Source organism: Dendrobates tinctorius, unplaced genomic scaffold (genome assembly GCF_039654945.1).
Source record: "Dendrobates tinctorius isolate UK_male_01 unplaced genomic scaffold, ASM3965494v1 ptg000121l, whole genome shotgun sequence".
NCBI lineage: Eukaryota > Metazoa > Chordata > Amphibia > Anura > Dendrobatidae > Dendrobates > Dendrobates tinctorius.
The window spans coordinates 1,867,316-1,892,000 of record NW_027361789.1 but is presented as its reverse complement, the minus strand read 5'-3'; the positions used below and the strand labels follow the sequence as shown (position 1 = coordinate 1,892,000).

General features: G+C 47.1%; 1 protein-coding gene across 9 annotated transcripts in view; it reads right to left on the bottom strand.

Moving 5' to 3' along the window:
- The window catches only part of HERC2 (HECT and RLD domain containing E3 ubiquitin protein ligase 2), a 364,746-nt gene that overhangs the window by 186,081 nt on the left and 153,980 nt on the right, over nucleotides 1-24,685 (bottom strand). For all 9 annotated transcript variants that reach the window (XM_073541474.1, XM_073541475.1, XM_073541476.1 and 6 more), the window contains 13 exons: nucleotides 23,455-23,633; nucleotides 22,443-22,627; nucleotides 22,205-22,360; nucleotides 21,932-22,117; nucleotides 21,631-21,801; nucleotides 17,137-17,240; nucleotides 14,414-14,564; nucleotides 13,048-13,262; nucleotides 5,841-5,973; nucleotides 5,277-5,404; nucleotides 4,996-5,191; nucleotides 4,211-4,347; nucleotides 3,715-3,888 (listed from right to left, as the gene is read on the bottom strand). In XM_073541474.1, coding sequence (XP_073397575.1) covers nucleotides 3,715-3,888; nucleotides 4,211-4,347; nucleotides 4,996-5,191; nucleotides 5,277-5,404; nucleotides 5,841-5,973; nucleotides 13,048-13,262; nucleotides 14,414-14,564; nucleotides 17,137-17,240; nucleotides 21,631-21,801; nucleotides 21,932-22,117; nucleotides 22,205-22,360; nucleotides 22,443-22,627; nucleotides 23,455-23,633 — 2,115 coding nt within the window. The remainder of the gene's footprint in view (nucleotides 1-3,714; nucleotides 3,889-4,210; nucleotides 4,348-4,995; nucleotides 5,192-5,276; nucleotides 5,405-5,840; nucleotides 5,974-13,047; nucleotides 13,263-14,413; nucleotides 14,565-17,136; nucleotides 17,241-21,630; nucleotides 21,802-21,931; nucleotides 22,118-22,204; nucleotides 22,361-22,442; nucleotides 22,628-23,454; nucleotides 23,634-24,685) is intronic.

Genomic DNA, 24,685 nt, shown 5'->3' with positions numbered 1-24,685 from the left:
GCCGCTTCAAAGATTGAACGAGCCATGCGTTCTACTTGTCTGTCTGCAGTGTCCTTGAGGGTTGAACTGTCCGGCAGCGAGAGAAGCGTTTGTGCTGCTAGTCTAGAGACTGGAGGGTCCACTTCAGGCAGATCTGCCCAATCCTCGGTGTCTTTCTGTGGAAAGGGGTATTTTGCTTCCAAATACTTGCGATTGGCGAATTTTTTCTCAGGCTGCGAAAAATGCTTAGAAAGGATTTTTTGAAATTCCGGGTGATTAGGGAAGACCTTCGATGGTTTCTGAACACTTTCAAAGGAAATCTTGTGTTTTGATGCTTCCGGGGTTGGATCTGAAATGTCCAGCACCCGAAGGATGGAAGAGACGATATCCTCAACTATCGCAGTATTGCTAGGGGGACAAGGGAGCAAAGCGTTCTCTGTTTTGTTATCTGAATTGGAGTCACATATGCCCTCTGAGTCTTGTGCATCGCTAAGGAGCTCCCTAGCGGGCGAACTAGAGCGGAGGTTTCCCATGGTCTGGGATCGTTATGTAGATCCGCATTGTCCTTCTCTATCAGGGGACGGCCTCGGTGACCTGAGGCCACTGTGTCTTTCCCTGGAGGGGGAAGACCTATTGCTATGTGAGGACGCAGATGAACGCGACCTGTGGGTCCGCTTACGCCTCGAACTGTCGGACGCGCCCTGATCATGAGACCGGACGTCCCTTTGCTGGGTAACGTTCATAGCCGAGACATGACCCTGCAGAGCCTGCAGTAATGTGGAGGTCAGGTTATCTATAGACTGCGTCATAGACTGCGAAATCTGAGTCGCCCATTCCGGCGCAGTGGCAGTCGCAGAAGCGTTGGTAGGGACTTCTTGGGGTTCTGATCCTGTTTTTTGGGTACAATCCCGGCAGTGCAGGTACGTGCTGCCGCTGGGGAGAGTGGCCTTGCAGGCTGTGCAGACTGCATAAAAGCAGTCTTGCCTGGTTCTTTTCCTTGAGCCCGACATAGTACCTAGGCTGATTAGTGGAGGCCCTACAGGGGTATCTACGCAGAGGAAAGGAGTAGGAGAGCGCTATAGGTTATAGGAATTCACAGCTGAGTACCAAGGACCCAACTGTGATCTTACACCACCGGTGCTCCCCCTTAAGTCCAGCGCTGATAAGTCCCACCTCCTGTGCCCCCCTGAGACTGCTGTGCTGCTTTCCTCCAGGTGCAGCAAGATGGCCACCGGATTCTGAGGTGGAGAGGGAAGGGGGCGGAGAGCTAGAAAAGGGCGCGCTGGGCCATGTAAAAGCGTGCCCTTCCTGCCTCGATCCGCCCCTTCTATGACACTACAGTGTCATTTTCGTCGGCCGGGGGGCGGAATTGGGGCGGCGACTTCGGCTAGGCCGAAGCCGCGGCCTAAAATTTGAGGTCTCCTGCCCAGCAGGGCTCCAGGAAGGCGCGGTCGTCCGGGGGGGGGGGGGGGGGGTCGGATTTAAACCAGACCCCCCCCAGAATGAAAGGAGGGCTGGCGGTGGGGCCATGCGTGCGATTGGGGCCCTGTGGAGGGTCCCTTGGGGCGCCATTGCTGCAGAGACCGGGCGCAGGGAGCCCGGTCTCTGATAAGTGCCGTGCGTCTCTGCACCTCCCCCGGTCCCAAAAGGAGCCCGCAGGTGGACTGGGGTCCCTGGTGCCTGGTACAGGCCCTACCTGCGGTGTCTCAACCTAATACCCCCAGAGGGGGAATAGGGAGGGTGCTGCTGTCACCGTCAGGGGGCTTCATCGTCGCCTCGACCTCGACCCAGAGGCGGACGGAACTGAGAAAGGAGGGGGGTCTCGACCTCGAACCAGTACCCGAGGGACTGGTGAGGGAGCGACATGGGGAATAGCCACCTCGACCTCAACCGGGTACCCCTAATGGGGGACCGAGGAGGGAGCCATTCCGGGAGTCTCGCTGGAGACCCTATTTTCTTCATCTGTAGTCCTTTGGAAAAAAATCCAGGAAAAAGACGGAGTAAAAAAAAAAAAAATCTTAGGTGTGCCTCCTGCGACACTAAGCAAAAACTGGAGAAGGCTGACGCCGTCCAGGGGTGTATACTGCAGAGGAGGAGCCAAAGTTAATCTTTTTCAGATTATGCATAGTGTCGACTCCTAGTGGACAGCAGCATAACACCCACGGTTCTATGTCCCCCAATAAGGCGACAGAGTCAAATCCAAAGTGGAAAAAAAGAGCCGGGCTGAATAAACCGCACTGACCAGAAAAAAACGCACCTTCGGCAGTCCATATAATAAAAAACTTCTTTAATAAGCCTACGCGTTTCATGGCAAAACCAGCCACTTCATCAGGGCATAAAGAACAATCACAAATTCAGGATATAAATACAATCACAAACTGTTTCAATACACCTTTCTTTGACATCATTTCCTGTGGAAACGCCCATATATCATATAACACCATGTATATAAATAAAATGCTTAAATATTGTGATTAAAACCCAATAACATTTCTATCAATATCATGGAAATATTATACACCAAAATAACAAAAAATATAATAAAATAAACTGCAAAAAAATATAAACTCGAACCCACCACTTCAGAACTCCAAAAAGTAGTTCACGTGTCTTAGCCCACTAGACCACACCAAATCCACATACCTCCTCAGACCCTCATATATAATTAACAAATACCCCACTCATTTTATTTCACCAGAATATGTCTAAAAAAGGTCACTAATTTAATTTAAACCCATCGGTTGGAGTGTATTTAATCTACATATCCAATGTATATGAAACATGGTTTGTCCCGTCATTGCGCAGTGTTCCATCAGGGTTCTGTGTCTCTGACGGTGCTTCCCATAGATCATGTGTCCGAACATACCCCGAATAGAATACAAAATTTAAAAAGAAAGGAAACTTATTGGATATATAAATTAAATACACTCCAACCGATGGGTTTAAATGAAATTAGTGACCTTTTTTAGACATATTCTGGTGAAATAATAAAATGAGTGGGGTATTTGTTAATTATATATGAGGGTCTCAGGAGGTATGTGGATTTGGTGTGGTCTAGTGGGCTAAGACACGTGAACTACTTTTTTGAGTTGTTCTGAAGTGGTGGGTTCGAGTTTATATGTTTTTGCAGTTTATTTTATTAAATTTTTTTTTGTTATTTTGGTGTATAATATTTCCATGATATTGATAGAAATGTTATTGGGTTTTAATCGCAATATTTAAGCATTTTATTTATATACATGGTTTTATATGATATATGGGCATTTCCACAGGAAATGATGTCAAAGAAAGGTGTATTGAAACAGTTTGTGATTGTATTTATATCCTGAATTTGTGATTGTTCTTTATGCCCTGATGAAGTGGCTGGTTTTGCCACGAAACGCGTAGGCTTATTAAAGAAGTTTTTTATTATATGGACTGCCGAAGGTGCGTTTTTTTCTGGTCAGTGCGGTTTATTCAGCCTGGCTCTTTTTTCCACTTTGGACTTTTTTCCATTTTGGATTTGTTTCATTCACTACCAGCGGGATACCAGCGACGACCGGACTTTTATGAGTGATTCCCAGTTTGTTGTGACTCACACAACTTCAGCAGGTGAGTCTAACTGATTGGGCTTGCTTGCTATTGTGGTTCTTCTAGATAATACACCCTATGTGCGCTTTCCAGCTTTGTTTCTTCTAGAAAAAAAGTATAGAACACAAGAGATCTGTACAGATTGGTGTCAGGGACATAACGCACCTGTTTTAGTAGACATTTCCTCATTTTTTCTACATCAACAGGTTCCTCCTTCAATGCAAACTCCATGACCGTGCTCAACAAGGCAGACTGTGGGTACGCACCCTGGACACTGTGCTTGAGCCACTTGTATTTATGGACTCGTGTAACAGAGCTCAAAATTGGCTGCCATTCATCCTATTCACACAAAAAAAGGAAATACCGTACACAAAAATTAGGTAACCAAATCTTATTTACTGCTGAAAACAATTGACTGACTAATTCTGCTCTGGTGCTACAGGACCATTGCAAGAAAAAAAAAATGCTAATCCTAAGATGAGAATTTGGCCCCATTCATAAAAAGGAGCTCAAGTTTATGTATATTAAATAAATTACACCCTTATGGCAATGTGGAGTCTTACTTATTTCAAGTATATACTTTAAGATATGTACCTGCACATACAAAACCGAACACAAGAACTGGGAAATCACAGATGGGAAGAACATGCTGTATACACACCTTAGGCGACTTTACTGATGGAGGCTTCTTATCCCCAGACAAAGGGCTAGATGGCACAACAAATGACTCTTCTTGATCCCCTTCTTCATTACCAATTTTTGTATCGTCCACATCAGCAGACTCAGATTTTTTGGGTACTAGAGAAGACACGGTTTATGAATACGGGTACGCACAGAGATCTTTCTGAGAATTTGCCTCCACAGCATATTTTAAATGATGGGGGAGCTACCAGTGTGAGCCAGGTAACGAATGACAGTCTGCTTTCCTAAATCTACGTCCCACACTGGTAACACCTTCTTACATTTTAAAATGATCTATGTCCAGCCAATAGATCTTAACAGCTCATTTACATATTAAGAAAAATATGGATTTCTGTGGAATAAGACATCAGTTCGTAGATAGTTGAATAAAATACCTTGATATGTCCCGCATGACTACGTAAATGGCTTAGGGAAGTCAATCCTACTGACCGATTCCCTTCAACTTTGGATTTTAGCGTCTAAGCCAGCCCCCTTCAGTTCCACAACTGATACAGACAGAGGTGGGTTTAGCTACTGAAATGAGCTAATGAGCCACATCACAGTACTGATGTGAAAATTCTTCCATGTCTAGCCCAAACTGGAGGTGGGGCTGGCAGAACAGAAATTGGTAGCTGATGATTGGGTAGTCTTTTTAAATACAAGTAAATTACCAAGTTCTATATATTTAAACTACAAAGCACAGGGATACACCTTTCATGAAGTGGACAACCCCTTTAAAAAGCAAAATTCGCGTTACATTGATACCTTTCTTTTTCCTTTTTTCCCTGATGAGCCTTTGAACTATTCTTTTCCACCTTGGCATGGAGCTTAGGAGCTTCAGCTTGGACACGATGGACAGGTCATTACACACTGCAGGGCGCAGCTCATTGAACAAGAACCTGAGGCGTTCAATGACTGGAGCACACACTTCTTTGTAGGAGCGTCCTTGTTCTTGATGTGTCTGAAAAGTGGCAACAAAATAAGAGTCATATGTGCTGGACCCTCTCCATATAACACAAGTTGTGAATTGCATTGGGAAGACTAACCTTTATGAGGGAACACTTGGCTTGGTATACAACCCGGCACACGTCCACCACAGATTTGGGCAACATTTTAAGTTTTACTTGATCCAAGTTTAAAGCACCATGATGAACCATAGATAGCGCAATGTTACCTAAGCCAGGAGGAAAATCATGTCATGATTTGCGGTTTAACATTGGATTTCATACCCAAATGTCTATACAGATACCAATCAAATGTTTTTTCTAAGAACAGGCCATGGATATCAGATTGCTGCAGGTCCAATTCTCTGAACCGCTGAGCTATATGAAGAGGCCACATCCCTGTCACGGCTTTGTACTGCTAGTTTAAGATGTGTCGGGTCCTGCTGCTTACCATAACAGAGCAACAGTACAAGGTGCCTTCTCTTATAAAAGCATGGGAAAAAAAGTAAAGGGCTGCAGCGTATTCAAGCTGCTGATCAGCAGAGGTGCCAGAAGCTCAACAACCATTGATCTAATCTGATAACGAAGGCCTAACCTTCCTGAAAGCCCCCTTTAATGAACTTTATTTTGTTTTTTTTCTTACACCCGCTCTAATGTTCAGCATACCTAAATCTTGATGTTTCAATAAACAGCACAGCAGCAGACGGCCTACTTCCTCAACTGGATGTTCTGGAGGAAATGTTATTGGTGTGGTCAAGTGACACTGTTTACAGTACCGTTCTATCTGACACAGAAAGTCCTAGGAATCAGAAGAAACATTAACAAGCTTGAAATCAGCAAAAAAAAAATATAAAGAAAGGTTTCATAAAAGCAAACATAACATCGTGCATTCATAAAAATGCTTTGTTTCCCTAAATTTCTTCAGGTTACAAACAAAATACTCAAAGTAACCCTCCGCTTACACCAACCATGGTACATCTCTATAGCCAGGAAACCTGGTGTTCTCCTTCGTACCACCACCTATTGCCAATCCTCTGTTCTGAACACCATCATTAGAAGGCTGCTGTGGCCTCAGTCCTCACTACGGATGATATCACCATTGGTCTTATCAGAAAGTAATAATAAGGGAGAAGGGAGTCTTAAGGCCACTATACACATTAGGCTAACGTTGGCCAAGTCCACCGATATCGACCAGTTCGGAAGACGGTCTAATCTGTATGGAGACTACGGTCAACTGATAGTCGGGAGAGATGTTTATCGCGAATGTTCAATTCTGGACTGCCCAATCCCACTGTTCTTCTGGAGATAAACCACCAGCCGTGTCAGATGGAAGCTTTCTCATAGAGAATACAGGAGTACTCGGGTGAGAGCGCGCTCTGGTTAATGCGAGTGTCATCCAAACGCTATCTAGGGTGTATGACTAGCCTTCAGCACATTTTACAGGAAAGTCAAAGACAATAGTGGCCATTTTGTAAAGCAAAGTACGAGGCATCAGAACTAGTGGTGATAAAAGCATTGGATGAAGATGACCTCAGGTATGTTGGCTATATATATCCCCACTACAGCTGTATTTTTCGTTTTGACAGATGGGTTCCGTTAGTCACAATGTAATGAAAAAGGAGATTTTTGTGTACTCACCGTAAAATCTCTTTCTCTTAGCCTCTAATTGGGGGACACAGAACCATGGGTGTTATGCTGCTGTCCACTAGGAGGCGACACTATGCATAATCTGAAAAAGATTAACTTTGGCTCCTCCTCTGCAGTATACACCCCTGGACGGAGTCAGCCTTCTCCAGTTTTGTGCAAAAGCATTAGGAGGAACATAACCAAATAACATAACCATGCCTGTAAGAAGGCTACTATGTACGAGCTCAAAGAACAATATGAGAACTCAACCGTAAACAACGGCCCATAAGGGCAACAGGGTGGGAGCGGTGTCCCCCAATTAGAGGCTAAGAGAAAGATTTTACGGTGAGTACACAAAAATATCCTTTACTCTGTCGCCTCATTGGGGGACACAGAACCATGGGACGTCCCAAAGCAGTCCCTGGGTGGGAAGCAATGGACGAATATTGTGCTAGCAGGTCCCTAAATTTGGGGCACTGCCGCCTGCAGAACCAGTCTACCCATGCTCGCATCCGCTGAGGACTGGGTATGAACACTAGTGTTTCGTAAACGTGTGTAGGCTAGTCCAAGTGGCCGCCTTACACACTTGTTGTGCCGAAGCCTGGTGCCAAATGGCCCCTACTGCCCGTGTAGAGTGTGCCGTGATACCGGCCGGAAGAGGGGAACTGTTAAGTCGGTAGGCCTCATGTATGGTAGACTTGATCCACCTGGCAAGGGTAGCCTTGGAAGCCGGCAGTCCCTTGCGACTACCTTCTGGAAGAATGAAGAGGGAATGAGACTTCCGGAAAGGTGCAGTCCTGGACACGTAAATCCGCAATGCTCTGACGAGGTCAAGCGTATGCAGAGCCTTCTCCACTCTATGAACCGGAACCGGGCAAAGGGATGGCAGTGAAATCTTCTCATTGAGGTGAAAGTTGGACACAACCTTCGGAAGGAAGGATGGTACCGTGCGGAGAACCACCTTGTCCTGGTGAAAGGCTAGGAAAGGCCGTCTGCAGGAAAGTGCTAACAATTCCGACACTCTGCATAACGAGGTGATCGCCACTAGAAAAACCACTTTCTGAGACAGAATGGAGAGTGGAACTCCTCTAAGAGGTTCGAAGGGTGGAGCTTGCAATGCTGTCAGGACCAGATCAGATTGAGGTCCCATGTATCCAGCGGACGTTTGTAGGGAGGAACCAATCGGGAAACTCCCTGGATGAAAGTCCTTACTTGCGGTTTAGTAGCAATGCGCTTTTGAAAAAGGACTGAAAGCGCCGACACCTGACTCTAAAGCGAGCCTAAGGATAGCTTGGCGTCTAGACCTGATTGAAGAAAACCTAGTACCTTCGGGAGGGAATAAGGGAGTGGGACTTGCCCATGAGATACGCACCAAGAAAAGAAAGCTCTCCAGGTACGATAATAGATCTTGGCGGAGGCAGGCTTCCTTGCCCTGATCATAGTCGCAATGACTGCCGGTGAAAAACCTGCCTGGGTTAGAATCCAGGTTTCAAGGGCCATGCCGTCAAATTGAGAGCCCCTGAATTCTGATGGAAGAACGGACCTTGAGACAGAAGGTCGTGACGGTCGGGTAGACGCCAGGGGACGTCTGCTGTAAGTTGAACGATGTCGGCGTACCATGTACGTCTGGGCCAGTCTGGAGCGATGAGGATGGTTGGAACTCCCTCTTGCTTGATCTTCCTCACGACCCTGGAGATTAGGGGGAGGGGTGGAAAAATGTACAGGAGTCGGAACTGGGACCAGTCCTGGACCAGGGCATCCGCTCCGAGCGACCGCGGGTCGTGTGTCCTGGCCATGAAATTGGGGACCTTGGTATTGAGATGGGATGCCATTAGGTCCACCTCCGGGGTTCCCCAGCGTTGACAGATCTGGTAAAAAATCTCGGGATGGAGAGACCACTCCCCCGAGTCCATTCCTTGCCTGCTGAGGAAGTCGGCTTCCCAGTTTTCTACACCCGGAATGTGGACCGCAGAAAGTACCGACCTCGTGTCTTCCGCCCAGCGGAGGATATGCGCCACTTCTCTCATCGCCTGGGCGCTGCAGGTCCCGCCTTGGTGGTTCACGTATGCCACAGCCGTGGCATTGTCCGACTGTATCCGTATGTGCGAGGCTGCAAGCAAGTGATGAAAGGCTCTCAGTGCCAAGAGGATGGCCCTGATTTCCAGAATATTGATGGGCAATGTCACTTCCCTCGGTGACCACTTGCCTTGTGCCCTGTGATGTAGGTGCACATCCCCCCAGCCTGTCAGGCTTGCATCGGTAGTCAGGATCTTCCATTGTCCGGACAGAAAGGGCTTCCCTCGTGTAAGCGAAGTTGGTTTGAGCCACCAAAGCAGGGACCTCCTGGCTGACGTCAACCTGAACTTCCTGTCGAGGGAGAAGGGATTCCTGTCCCAAGAGCTGAGTATGGCTAGTTGAAGGACCCTGAGGTGAAACTGGGCAAATGGCACTGCCTCTATTGCTGCTGCCATCCGGCCGAGGACTCTCATGGCAAACCGGAGAGATCGAGGAGGACTGCGTAGGAGTGTACGAACTCCCAGACGGATGGCAAGTGTCTTGTCCTTGGGAAGGAGCACCAGGCCCCTGGAGGTGTCGAATAACATTCCCAGGAATGTTAGAGTCTGACTTGGGATAGTCGACGATTTCTGTAGGTTGACTAGCCATCCCAGGCGACTCAGTGTGTCTATTGTGATTGAGACACTGACCTCGCAATCTTTGAAAGTGGGAGACTTGAGGAGGTCGTCCAGGTATGGGATGACTAGAATGCCTCTTGAGTGCAGAACGTCCATGGTGGCCGCCATGACTTTGGTGAACGTTCTTGGAGCCGTGGCGAGTCCGAACGGAAGGGCGACAAACTGGTAGTGGTTTTGGTTGACCGCGAACCTGAGAAACCTTTGGTGGGCGGGGGCAATTGGTATGTGCAGATACGCATCCTGTATGTCTATGGAGGCAAGGTATTCTCCCTGCTCCATGGATGCAATGATGGACCGGAGGGACTCCATGCGGAAGTGACGGACCCGTACGTAATTGTTGAGCTGTTTTAGGTCCAGTATGGGTCGGACGCTGCCTCCTTTCTTGGGGACTACGAACAGATTTGAGTAGAACCCTCGGAATCTCTCGTTCGCGGGAACCGGCACCACAACTCCTGCTTGAAGGAGAGAGGAGACCGCTTGGTGGAAAGCACGAGCCTTGTCTGGTGGTGTTGGAGGAATAGAAAGGAAGAACCAGTTCGGTGGAGCGGAAGTGAACTCTATCTTGTATCCGGAAGACACTATTTCCCTGACCCACCTGTCTTCTGTAATAGGCAGCCAGACTTGCTGGAAGAGTAAAAGTCGGCCGCCTACTGGTGGGGTGTCTTCCGGAGTTCGTGAGTCATGATGAAGCGAAGTTCTGAGGTTTTCCTCCCTTGGGTTTCGCTTGGCCTGCTTTCGACTGCCAAGACCTGTCCGGTCGCTGCTGCGTCCGTGGGTTGTCCCTGCGTGGAGAGCGGTTACGGTTTTGCGCTGGGCGCGAGACGGACCAGCCCGAGGAATTCCGAAAGGATCGGAATCGCGTCTGGGTTCTTCGTTTAAATGTGCGGTTCGGTTTTAGTTGAGGGAGAGAGGTACTCTTACCCCCAGTGGCATTGGCTATCATTGTGTCCAGCTTTTCGCCGAAAAGTCTTCCAGTAAGATACGGAAGTCGCGTGAGGGACTTCTTTGAGGCCGCATCCGCTTTCCATTCTCGCAGCCAGAGGATGCGTCGGATCGTGATGGCGTTTGATGCTATTCCCGCTACACCTCTTGCGGAATCCAGGGCTGCATGAAGCATGTAGTCTGCTACCACTGCTATCTGGACCGCTTGGTCTGAGAGCTCGGGATTTGAAGCTTGAAGACCCTCCTGTAGTTTTTTGGCCCAAGCCAGGATGGCCTTTGCCGCCCAAACTGAAGCAAACGCAGGGCCCAGAGAGGCGCCTGCCGCTTCGAAAATAGAACGAGCCATGCGTTTTACTTGCCGGTCTGCTGCGTCCCTGAGGGTTGAGCTATCTGGCAGAGAGAGTAAGGTCTGCGCTGCTAGCCTAGAAACCGGGGGGTCCACTTCAGGTGGATCTGTCCATTGTTTGGTGTCTGTCTGTGGGAAGGGGTACTTCGCTTCCAAATATTTGCGATTAGCAAATTTTTTCTCAGGGTGCGCAAACTGTTTGGTAAGTATTTCCTCAAACTCATGGTGATTAGGGAAGACCTTAGGTGGTTTCTGAACACTTTCGAAGCAAATCCTATGTTCTGGGACTTCCGGGGCCGACTCTGGAATTTTTAGCACCCGATGAATTGCAGAGATTATGTCCTCAACTAGCGCTGTATTGCTAGGGGGAGAAGGTACCACGGACCTCTCCGTTTCGTTATCTGAATCGGAGTCACAGATGCCCTCCGAATCCTGTGCCTCACTAAGGTGATCCCTGGAGGGCGACCTGGGGCAGGGGTCTTCTGTGGTGGGGGATCTCTGTGGTAAATTGCACTGTATCTGTGACAGGGGACTGCCTAGGAGACCTGGAATGACGTTGTCTCTCCCTGGGGGGGGGGGGGGGGGGGGACGACCTTGTGCTATAGGCCGACTCAGGTGATCGAGACCTGTAGGTCCGCTTACGTCTGTGAGAGTCGGAAACAGCATGTTCCTGAGACAAGCTGTCCGTTTGCTGTGTAACGTCCATAGCCGGGGCCCGGCTCTGCAGAGCTTGCAGCAATGCGGCAGTTAGGTTGTCTATGGACTGTGTCAGACTGACATCTGAGTTGCCCATTCCGGCGTGGCCTGTGACACTGAAGCGTCAGTAGGGACTCCCTGGGGTTCTGACCCAGAGTTCTGGATGCAGTCCCGGCAGTGCGGATACGTGCTGCCACTAGGGAGCGTGGCTTTGCAGGCTGTGCAGAATGCATAGAAACATTCCTGCCTGGTTCTCTTCCTTGAGCCCGGCATAGTGCACAGAGGCTGGCTATCAGGGATCGTACAGGGGTGGCTACGCAGAGGGAACCCACAGAGAGCCTTCTAGGAAGTATGGATTCACAGCTGAGTAATGAAAACCCAGCTGTGAGCTTACCCCACCGGTGTGCCCCTAGGTCGAACGCCGACAGATCCTAGTTCTGTGCCCCCCGGAGACCGCTGTGATGCTCCTCTCCTGGATCTCATAAAAAAAAAATGGCCACCGGGACTCTGAGGAGAGGGAGGAGGGGGCGGAGAGCTGAAAAGGGCGCGCTGGGCTTGTAAAAACGCGCCTTTTCTGCCTCAATCCGCCCCTTCTATGACACTCCAGCGTGTCATTTTAGTCATCCGGGGGGCGGGGAAAAGGCGGCGGCTTCGGCTAGGCCGAAGCCGCGGTCTAGATTAGCCCAGGAGGGCTCCAGAGCGGCGCGGTAGTCCGGGAGGGGGTCGGATTTGCACCGGACCCCCCCGGAATGAGCGACTGGCTAGCGGTGGGGGCAGCAGGGCTAGCGGTACCTGTGTGGGGGGGTCCCTGGAGCACCATGGAGCCACTGCTGCTGCAGAGGCAGGGGAGCAGAAAGCCCTGTCTCTGCTGTGCCACGTCTGACTGCACCCTCCCCCCGGCCCCAGCAGGATCCCACAGCTGGGCTGGGGTCCATGGTGCAGAATGCTGTCTGTACTCCGACCCTACCTGCGGCGTCTCAACCTAATGCCCCCTGCGGGGGACTAGGGAGGGTGCGTCTGTCACCGTCAGGGGGTCTTCATCCTTGCCTCAACCTCAACCCAGACCCTGAAGGGGGTTGGGGAAGGAGGGGGGGTCTCAACTTCGGACCAGTACCCGAGGGACTGGGGAAGGAGCGACATGGGGAATAGCCGTCTCCACTTCAACTGGGCACCCCTAAAAAGGGGGCCAAGGAAGGAGCCATGCCGGGAGTCTCGCTGGAGACCCACTTTTCTTCATCTGTTCCGACGAAAGGAAAGAAAAAAGGTGTGCCTCCTTGCGACACTAAGCAAAAACTGGAGAAGGCTGACGCCGTCCAGGGGTGTATACTGCAGAGGAGGAGCCAAAGTTAATCTTTTTCAGATTAAGCATAGTGTCGCCTCCTAGTGGACAGCAGCATAACACCCATGGTTCTGTGTCCCCCAATGAGGCGACAGAGTAAATCCTGGAATTGTTTTTTCATATATGTTTCAGTTCCATGTCCCTTTCAAGATCTTTGCTGGCCATCAGTGAATAGAAGCATCAGTTTAGGAGTACTACTTTACAGAAACTGTCTAAAGCAAAGAAATGTACCTTGACATTGTGATCCTGAGTATTGTTGTCGGCAATGGCTTGCAGGAAGGGCTGAGAATGATCACTCATGGACAGTCGATGTCCATACAACTTGGATTTGTTAGGGGTGGTATTGCCTGGGGAACTGGAGTGGTCTTCATCTTTCTCCTCATTATAACTGTAATGAATCTGGCTTGTTTGAAGACCCCCCGAAAATATAGAGGATTTAAGCCACTCTGTGAACAAAAAAAGGAGGCGTTATTGTAAGCGTGTTATGGGATGCAGTAATGCAGGGAAGGCAGAGCAAGGGTTAACAGTAAGGGAGCTCCTCGCAGGGAGGCAACAAAAGGAAATTGAAATGCAACACAGCAGTCCGGTTAATAAACTTATCGGGTCTTGGTGTTCCTCAGTCACAGTCAGCCCACTGGGGGTAGTGGTACCAGCAACAGCCGGTATGAAGACTTTAGGCGTCGCCCACCAACACACAGGTAAGCTTCAGGCAGAAACGGGCGGTCTTCGGTTTTACCCCTTGAGCCCCTTAGTCCATCAATTTGCACAGCTGTAATAGGTAGTTGGAGAAGGGGGGGCTCTGCCAGATACGTGTTCTGCTGTACTCCCGCCAACTGGGCGGAGTGATGATCAAAGTCCAGCACTCGATTCTCAACGAGAGTGCCCCACGCTGTCTGACTGGGCGCCTGACGCTCTGCGCACTCACTATCTCTGCAGGGATCTCGTGTTTCCTCTGCTGAGTTCCAGCTCTGCACTGTCGCTCAGTCTGCAGAGCGCGGCGCGCACCTCTGCCTCCTCTCCCTGCAGGCGGGAAAACGGAGCTCCTTTCCCGCGCTTCCTGCACAATGCCCGACTCAGCCATGCCCCTTCCTCCCCAGTCATGGGACCTGTCCGGTTCCTCATTCTTTTCCCCCTGCAACACTGGACACAGCCTCGACAGTTCCGGCCCCGGTATCGTGCAAGTACCCACGGCCCGGTCTTCCTCCTTATATTATAACAGCAAGTTTTGAAAAAAAACGTCTTAGCAATCCTCCAGTGCTCCTGTGTCACTGCCCTCAGTTCCCCTACCAGTCTTTGCTTTCTTTACCCCAGCAATGATGTGTAGATGAAATGTGACAGCGGCAGCAGACTCCACTGAGGTCACTGCTGCCAATTACCCTACATGTTATGTTCAGCCATCACTGCTGAAGCTTAATGAACAGAAAGCATCGCAGGACCCCGAACATGGGGACATGGTAAAGGACCTGGGGATTTGTAAGATGAGTATTAGGTGGTTTGTCGTTTTCATCTACTGGATGCTTTGTTTGGACAACAACTTTAATTTTTTTTTCTTTTTTCACATCCGTTCATTCTTGGCCGACTAATGCAATACACTTACTCGCACACTCGATTTCCACCGGTGATAAAGGTGTACTTAGAGACAAGTAAGAAGCATGGAGTCCTAGAAGCAGACCCAAGTTCCGCTCAGTGTCCACAAGTGGAGAAGAGAGACTGCTAAGATCTGGGGCTGTAATCACTTCTTGGTCGGGCTATGGGAATAAAGAGAGAAAACCATTAAAGAGACAGAAGAAATGGTGCAATTCTACCAATAAGAAAATGCTGTACTGGATAAAACTGTAGAGTATTAACAATGAATCGGTCAGGGGGGGAAACAACAAATAATTAAGAAGAGGAGGCTCTGTTCACAAAGATTGTGTGCTGGAAAGAAATACATCTCTATGTGTTCAGTCTGCAATATATGCCAACATGGCTCCCGTTGGGCTGCTTATGCTTGGAGAACATTACACAATTAACTCCACATGCTTCAATACCGGTCTATGGAAAGAAATAGCAGAAAGTAGATAACTAACTAGAAAGATAAAAAGAACAATTCCCTGCTATAAAACCAACCAGCTACATCTGGGGATTACAGTCTAGTAGAGGAAAAACAAAGGGGTAATATAATAAAAAAAAAAAATACATGACTGTATGAGACAGTACTACTCTCGTCTTTGGGTAAGTCTTGTTTTGCAAGTGCAACTCATCTGTCGCCACACAATACAACCTGAATACATTATCACATCAGATCTTAAGTGAACAGGGCTGAGCAGCAATAGCAGACACGGCCTATGTGCAAAGAGTGGAGACAAGAAGTTACCTTTATTGAAAGTCATTAAATCCATTTACGGCTTCAGCACTTAAAGAGGTTATCCAGCCTTATGACATTGATCATCTACCTATAGGATAGAGGAGACCTGGGCAAACTGCAACACACATCCAGTGCTCTGGCTGTTCCAGTCCATCCTGCAGACTGAGACTAGCCAAAGAGCTGACACAGTGGCCCACAGGACACACCCTCCCTGCCCACTGTTTGCATCTTCAGGATGCAGACAGCGTTGATTACTGTTGAGGAGAGCCTTAAGATTAAGTATTTGATTAACCTCAAGACATAAGAGATTGAGAGGAATCACCAACAAATTGTATTATTTCACCTTACATGAGCTTTTTCAGATCAAAGTGTGACACTAAAGATGGCTGCCATTTCCTGTTTCACCATACACCATGTGCTTCATGGATCTGCCATTTCCTGTTTCATTATACACCATGTGCCCCATGGATCCGCCCACGATGACGCCTACCGTTATGACCTCAATGATCCACCCAGGATACGCCCACTCTAATGACCTCATGGACCAACCCAGCCTGATGACCTGATGGATCCGCCCACGGACTAGCTCACTGCCCAACCGACTAACCAATGGAATACATTCGAACACTCCCATTTTAGAGTTAACCGAGCCCTCTTACAGGGGATATATGAACCTATTTATGGATCAATAAAGCTCTCCCTCTCTTGCTCTCTTGGAGCTGTGCCATAGGTTGATCAAAGAGAGGATACATCCGACACATTCTCTGATGTGACTCTTTTAGTGCGCACTGATCAATATCCATTGGGCCAGGAGCAGGCAACTAGTGAACATTTTTATTGTTCAACCTAACATTTTTGACGCTACATTGGTGGATGATGGAGCCACTGGCTCCATTTTGCACCAATCGCTATGAGAGACCGCAATCGCGATATCATTTAATTGCAGTGCTGCTAAGGCCTGGATCACACTTCCGTTTTTTCAAATCCGTCGGTTTCCATCAAAAAACGGATCCGCCATTTTTTTGGAGGATCCGTTTTTTTGTCCCATAGACTTCCATTAGCGGTTACTGCGGATCCAACAAAAAACGGATCCGTTTAAAAAAAAAAAACGGATCCGTTTGCGGCAAAAAAGGAAACTGATCCGTTTGGCGGACACAAAACACGGATGTGTGAAACATGCCTTAGACTCAGACAGGAGCAGAGCATCAGGGGAATGAGCGCAAAGTGAGTATTTTTTTTTTTTTTTTCCATGTGTATGGGATATTTGTATGTATACAAGAGCTCATACTGCATATACAGGAGGCTATGTTGGGGGCTCAAACTGCATATACAGGAGGCTATGTTGGGGGCTCATACTGCATATACAGGAGGCTATGTTGGGGGCTCATACTGCATATACAGGAGGCTATGTGGGGGCCCATATCGTATATACAGGAGGCTAGTTGGGGGCTCATACCGCATATACAGGAGGCCATGTTGGGGGTTCATACTGCATATATAGGAGGCTATGTGGGGGCCCATACTGCATATATGGAGATGTCAGCATACTTAATCCTGCTCATTATTAAGTGATACACTTCATAGCACAAATAGTTAGAATTATTATGTTAGTATTACTATTCAGCAGAATTAATTTCAGCCTATTGGTTCGGCCCTCCATAACAGTCATGGTCTCTCAATGTGGCCCTGCCGGAAAATGAATTGCCCACTCCTGGAATAGATCATCAATATCAGATCAGTGAAGGTCCAACACTGCTGATAAGCTTTCAGTATATCATAATACCGGACAACCCCCTTTAAATGCTTGAAAGGGTTTTAAACTAAAAACCAGATTACATATAAAATGGCTGTGATACAGAGTTTAGAGGTTTACATAGAGTCAGGGAGATGTTAATGCCTAAGAAAATAATTAATGCATAAGTCATAATTAGAAGAACCTCATTACAAATTTTTTCATTTGTCTATTTGCTCACCTCCATGTAATGGCCCACACAGAAGGCGTGCATGGATTCTCTGGTGTTATCAAACTGAAGAGCAGCCTCCAAAGCCACCACAGGGTCTTCACCAGCAAAGTGAGCTATGGAGAGGGCAGGAAGAATTTAGTGGGTTATCGATAAACTTTTCACACCTAGAAGATGCAGCCCGTTCAGGTCTTTATGACCTACCACATAGGATTTTTGTATTATTATTATATATTTTAATATGTGCAATCTACGATCTGCCAACTATTTAAGACTATCGAAATTAACTTTGATTCCTCTTTAGGATGCATTTCATTGTACAGGTATGATTAACATGTTATCTTTATTCTAATATATATTCTACATTATGTGTATACCAATACTAGGTATGGTGTCTTAGGGCCCCGTCACACATAGCGATCTCGCTAGCGAGATCGCTGCTGAGTCACAAGTTTTGTAACACAACAGCGATCTTACCAGCGAGATCGCTGTGTGTGACAGTGATCAGCGACTGGCCCCCCTGCCGGCATCGCTGATCGCTCTAGGAAAGCCCTGGACGTTTCTTTGGTCGCTGGGCTCCCGCTGGCCAGCACGCATCGCTGCGTGTGACAGGCGGGAGACCAGCGATCAGCTGGTAACTAACGTACACATCAGGTATCCAAGGGACGTGTGTCCCTTAGAAACCTGATGTGTACGTTAGTTACCAGTGCGCTGATGCAGGGAGCTGGTAACTATCGTACACATCGGGTATCTAAGGGACGCACGTCCCTTGGATACCCGATGTGTACCTTAGTTACCAGCTCCCTGCATCAGCGCGCTGGTAACTAACGAACACAGCGATGCCACGCGCTCGGAGTCGCTGTGCTGATCGCTGGTGAAGCTGTCTGTTTGACAGCTCACCAGCGATCATGTAGCGACTCACCAGCGATCCTGACACGTTGATATCGCTGTCGGGATCGCTGGTGAGTCGTTATGTGTGACAGGGCCCTATGACTTTCTCAACAATAAAAGCATTATTTTTTTTAAAAGGTAACTTGTCACTTGATTCATGCTGACCAAACTGCAGAAAGCAAGAATCAGAGCATGTCCAACTAGTTTCTTCACTGAAACGCTACAGCATTTCAGATAAAACAATTTCAAGACTAAAGAGAGACTAGAATAGCCCAGCGCTGACCCCAGCCAGTTACAATGTACACACATGGAAGAAACCGGTCAATCGCCTAAAGGCGATCCGACATGATGGAATCGCTGGAACATCGTTAGGCTGATCGCTGGTGAGCTGTCACAAGACAGCCCCTCCAGCGATCAAGACCAGCGACGCTGGTTTCTAATGCAAACATCGGGTATCCAGGAGCCACGGCTCTTGGATACCCAATGTTTACCTTGGAAACCAGCGTGTACGCCGGTTTCCAAGGTAAATATCGGGTAGCCAAGAGTCGCGGCTCCTGGATACCCGATGTTTACATTAGAAACCAGTGTCGCTGATCGCTGGTTTCTCGATGCCACACACAGCGATGCGTGCTGGCCAGTGGGAGACCATCGATAAAAAAACGGCCCAGGCCAATCAAGCATGATCAGAGATACCCGACAGGGGGGGCGGTCGCTGATCCCCATCACACACAGCGATCTCGCTGGCAAGATCGCTGTGGCGTCACAAAATCAGCGATCTCGCTAGCGAGATCGCTGTGTGTGACGGGGCCTTAAAGCAAGACTGGCAGAAGCCAGCGGGGGTGGCATCAGACTAGACTGCTCTCTGCCTAGGGTCCCAGGCTTTGATCAATTTTGCTAGTAGTTTGGGAAGTATGAGGGTATGTGCACACGTCGCGGATTTTGCTGCGGATCCGCAGCGGATTTGGCCCTGCGGATCTGCAGCAGTTTCTGCTGCGGTGTACAGTAGCATTAAAGTGAAGGCAAAATGAAAAAACGCAGTGCACATGCTGCATTTTTTTTCCGCACAGATATGCTGCGGGTTCAAAACTGCAGCATGTCACTTCTTTTGTGCAGATCCGCTGCATTTTGACACCTGCTCTATTATAGGAATCCGCAGGTGTCAAAACGCAAGGGAAATCTGCACAAAAACTGCATAAAACCCGCACTAAATTTGCAGGTAAAACACAGGTCATTTTACCTACGGATTTAGAAAAATCTGCGCGGAAAATTCCACAGCAGAATATGCAACGTGTGAACATACCCTGAATAAAGCTACAAGTTTCCTTATTAAAACTTACATTTTTTATATATTTATAATGAGACAATATTTTGAAATAATTGATGCAGAGTATTAATCACTATCAATGTTTACCAACAGGCAATCCATTTGGACCCATTCATTCTTAAAGTAAAACGGTCAGCAAGATAATGCTATTTAATCTAAGGCCCCTGTCACACACAACGAGATTGCTAGCGAGATCGCTTATTTTGTGACAACAGCGATCTCGCCAGCGATATTGGTGTGTGTGACATGCATCAGCGACCGGCCCCCCCTGCCGGGTATCGCTGATCGTGCTCTAATGTCCTGCGCCATTTTTTTTTATCGTTGGTCTCCCAATGGCAGCGGGAGACCAACGATGAGCGAACTCCCAGCGCTGTAAGCAGACGCTGGGAGCTGGTATCCAAGGTAAATATTGGGTAACTAAGCGTGTGCGTCGCTTAGTTACCCGCTGTGTACCTTGGATACCTGCGTGCTCACGCTATGAGCTGGTATCCAAGGTACACAGTGGGTAACTAAGTGACGCGCGCACTTAGTTACCCGATATTTACCTTGGATACCAGCGTCCTCGCTGATCCTGATCGCTGGTGAGTCTGCCTGTTTGACAGCCCACCAGCGATCATGTAGCGAGGCACCAGAGATCCTGAAAAGTTCGAATCGTTGTCAGGATCGCTGGTGCATCGTTTAGTGTAACGGCACCCTTAGAGTAGCATAATTAAGGGGCAGAGACATTGATTTCAGGGATGTCCCTCCTACTGGGCTGTGTTTTGCTGTTTCAATAAAATGAAGTGTTTTGTCATCAGGAGATTACCACTACACAGAGAGCTACCAATCAGTGGTGTGGGCTGGGTTGTACAGGGTTCAGCATTCTAAGCACTGCTATAGTGAGATAAAACAGAAAAGAAAACCGCTGCACCCACTAACCTAAGTGATATCTTGCTGGAATGAGAGTCTCAGACTCTAAATCATGGTACTGTCAAATTACATAGCACAAAACCTGCTGATAGATTATCTTTAACCCCTTATTGACATCGGACGTACTTATATGCCGATGTCCGTATCCCCCGCTTTGAGGTGGGCTTCGGCGGTGAGCCCACCTCAAAGTCGGGACATGTCAGCTGTTTTGAACAGCTGACATGTACCTGCAATAGCAGCGGGCGGAATCACAGTCCGCCCATGGCTATTAACTAGCTAAATGCCGCTGTCAAACTGACAGCAGCATTTAACAAGCGCATACGGCAGTAAATGCACACACCGGTGACCTGTATCATGTGATCGCGTGTCACCGGTGTGCTGGCATGACAAGCAGAGGTCTCCTTGAGACCTCTATGGTTGTTGATGCCAGATTGCTGTGAGCGCCACCCTGTATTCAGTGCTCATAGCAAGTCTGCAATTCAGCTACATAGAGGCAATCTGAGCATCGCCTCTATGTAGCAAAGCCAATCAAGTTGTGGCAGCTTCTAGTCTCCCATGGAGGCTATTGAAGCATGCCAAAAGTTAAAAAAACAAACATTTTTATAAATATGAAAAAAAAAATGAAATAAATATTAAAAGTTAAAATCACCCCCCTTTCGCCCCATTCAAAATAAAACAATAAAAATAAAATCAAACACCCACATGTTTGGTATCTCCGCTTTCAGAATCGCCCGATCAGTAAAAAAAAAAATTAACCTGATCGCTAAATGGCGTACCGAGGAAAAAAATCAAAATGACAGAATTATGTTTTTTTTGGTCGCAGCAACATTGAATTAAAATGCAATAACGGGCGATCAAAATAATGTATCTGCATCAAAATGGTATCACTAAAAACAGCACGGCACACGAAAAATAAGCCCTCACCCAACCCGAGATCACGAAGAGTGGAGGTGCTACGGGTATCGGAAAATGGCACAATTTTTTTTTAAAGCAAAGTTTGGAATTTTTTTTTTCACCACTTAGATTAAAAAGAACCTAGACATGTTTGGTATCTATGAACTCATAATGACCTGGAAAATCATAATGGCAGATCAGTTTTAGCAATTAGTAAACCTAGTAAAAAAGCCAAAACAAATAAGTGTGGGATTGCACTTTTTTTTGCAATTTCACCGCACCTGGAATTTTTTTTCTGTTTTCTGTTAACACGATATGGTAAAACCAATGATATTGTTCAACAGTACAACGTGTCCCGCAAAAAATAAGCCCTCACGTGGCCATATTGATGGAAAAATAAAAAAAGTTATGGCTCTGGGAAGAAGGGAGGGCGCAAAAAGAAAACCATCAACAAAAGCAGAAGATGTACTTGCAAGAGAAAATCATACCAAGAATAGTATTTGCATGTAGGGACTGAGCTTGAAAGTCCTTGATGTCGTAGACTTTTCCATCTATCACAGTCCAGAATCCTCCATCTTTGTTGTGATTCTCCAAATCTGCTTTACGTATTAGTGTGACTTCTTCGTTGTTCCTAGAGCTCTGACCACTAAAAAACGAGCCTTTTAAAATAATGCAAAAAGGACAAAGAGAAAAATATATATTGTCATTAAGACAGAAAACTACATAACCTTCACAAGAGTACAAATGCAGACATGGAAAGATCAATGCAAAGAGCAAAACACAACTTACTCATTATGCCAGGCCAGGCTAAATCTTCATTATCATCTCGCTCTCTGCCAGGAGCAAGGTGGTTAAACCTATCTAATGGCTCCAGGAGACTGGCAAGGAGAGGTATGGCACCAGCCTCCTGCATGAGCCAAGCATTCTTACAAAGCAGCAGTACTGCCGAGACAACCAGCTCAGGAAGGAGAACACCTGGTGGGTGGAAAATGGAGGCTCAAAATTACTATCAGGAGTAAATGGATTCCTCCCGTCAAGGACTTGCAGCTCAAATACGTTTACCTGTCAGATCACCTGCCACAATGCGGGAAACCTCTGCAAAGTGCCTGTGAGAGGTGGCGGCAATGTTGGTGGCTACAGGAAGTATGTCCCCAATGTGTGTGCACAAAAGAGCCGTATATTTCTTCAATAATGAGCCAACACCTAAAAGATCAGGCGCTAAATGATAAAAACACAATATAAGCAAAATGGCTCAAAAATAACCTTTATTTAGCATTAGTAAATAGTACATTATATATACCATGAGTGTTGGCAGAGAGATCCACCACAGTGCCGGGATAAAGCTTGCTGACCAGTAATCTCTGAAAACGGAGTAACAAATCCATGGATGCAGACCGCTCCTTACTGAAATGCTCCTGATCTAAACTGGATGAGATGCGTCGTGCCGTATCTTTAAGCTTCGCGATGGTCTGAGATGCAATGTTCCTGGAGACATCAAACAAAAGGTTTAAGGCAATTACAAAGTAGATGCACACAAAAGAAAACTTCAGACAAAAAAATAAGTAGCAAACTTGTGATCAACATTATAAGTTACTGGACTGATTTCCAGCATGTCCAGGACCAACTCTACATTTGGAGGCCAAATTTGTACAAATATGAGGAACCGGAATACTATCCATCATAATGGATTTTAAAGGGAATGTCAGGTTGTTACTAGTTCATCTAAGTGTAGCACTATGTAGGCAAAGAATACACTGAATCCACCAATGTATCACTTTGTTTAATGGGTGCAGCCGTTGTGACAGTTTTTAGATTTCGCAATGCATCAGAGCTGAGAAAGCTAATCCCGCCCACACTAGGAACTCTATAGACAGTATGCTGCTCATCCCAGAAGGGGGCGGAGCCGGATCAGGAAGCACACGCTACAGTAGCCCGGAAAACGATAATCACAAGGTGATAAAACCTTCACCTAATACTGCTGAACAGTGGAGGTCTCATCATTTTGATTTTCAGGGGGTTTTCTAGTATCCGATAATCCCTGTTCCCTGGCTGCAGTTTGTCACTGCCACGCTGTCGATGTGACGTCAGCACCGTAGACAATAACAAACATGGGGAGCAGTGGCGAAGACTCTGCGCAGGACCTGGGGATAGTTAGTTAAGGACAGATACAGCTGGATGATCAGGGTTTTCCGAAAAAGTAAAAACCCTTACATGGCCTATCCTTCAGAAACGATATTTTTGGTATATCAAGTAATTATCCAATTGACTGGTCAAATATGGGACAGACATCAAAAGAATGCTAAACTCCTTACCTAAGTAACTGCTGTATGAGCTGCACTAGCGGTAAGGTTTGCTTTCCTGCAGACTCATAGATCCCCGCGTTTATCAAGTCTTTGTCCAGCGGAGTGCTGCTCCTATGCATCGAGGACACGTTCGCTTCCTGCTCATCTATTTCTTTCTCTTTCTGCGCCTCTTTCTTGGCTTCAATATCCTATTAGAACCATCACACCAACAGAGATTAGAACAGCTACAAACAATTCTAATGGTCAATGATATCGTCTCTATTAAGTATATAAGAACATCTTAATCTAGAAAGACCCAGATTCAGCGTTTTCACCAGAATTCTGGTGTAAAAAAAACATTGAAAAATTGCGCAAAAAGTTTGCATCTTTTTAATTTTATTTATTTTTAACAGTCCAGGCCAAATCCAACTAAGTTAGGCGGATGGCAAGCAGAATAGGGAATTGCAATGCCTGCCCGACAAATTCTTCAAAAAGGTTCGCCCCCATGGTAGAGTAACTTACACCAGAAATGCAATCTGACTGGAGGAAGATTTCTGGCGGGGCACAAGCCAGTGATATGATGCGCCTCATTCATTAAGTGGCGTGCCCCTCTTAATTAATTAGGCACAACTTACTACATCGTGCCCATCTTTAAGACTGGTATATGAAACACCAGCCTAATAATAATTGGGCTAAAATATTTAGCCATATATGCGCTGAAAACACATTGAGAATATGTGCCACTGACTACTGAACAAATTTAGACCACAGGGGCCTCAATATTATTTATTTTTATAGCACCATTGATTCCATGGTGCTGCCTCATCCACCCATAGCGCCCAGCTGGACTGGACACAAATATCCACTACCACTAGATACTGTGTGAATAGACTGTGCTAAATGACTGGCTGGAATTTATGGATGGAATCAGAAATAACGTGACAGACCTGTCTGCAGCTCAGGGACACAAAAAGCTGCAAAATTTCAAAACACGTAGGAGCAATACCGTGTTCTGGCCACAAGAGGCTCTGATGACTTCGAACTGCTACGTGAACGACAGCCGCACTCCAGGCTGGACCACGCTTTCTCCAAACAGGATTATCCCCCACTCTGCAGTGCTAGGATTTGTGTGCCTGAACACTGATTCTCTCTTTATTTCATCAGAATACCACAGGATGCTGCAACCATCAGGCCCCGGATTTGGGGGGTAGAATCATTGGGATGTAAATAAGACAGGTCAGCCACTTTGACTATTGCAGCA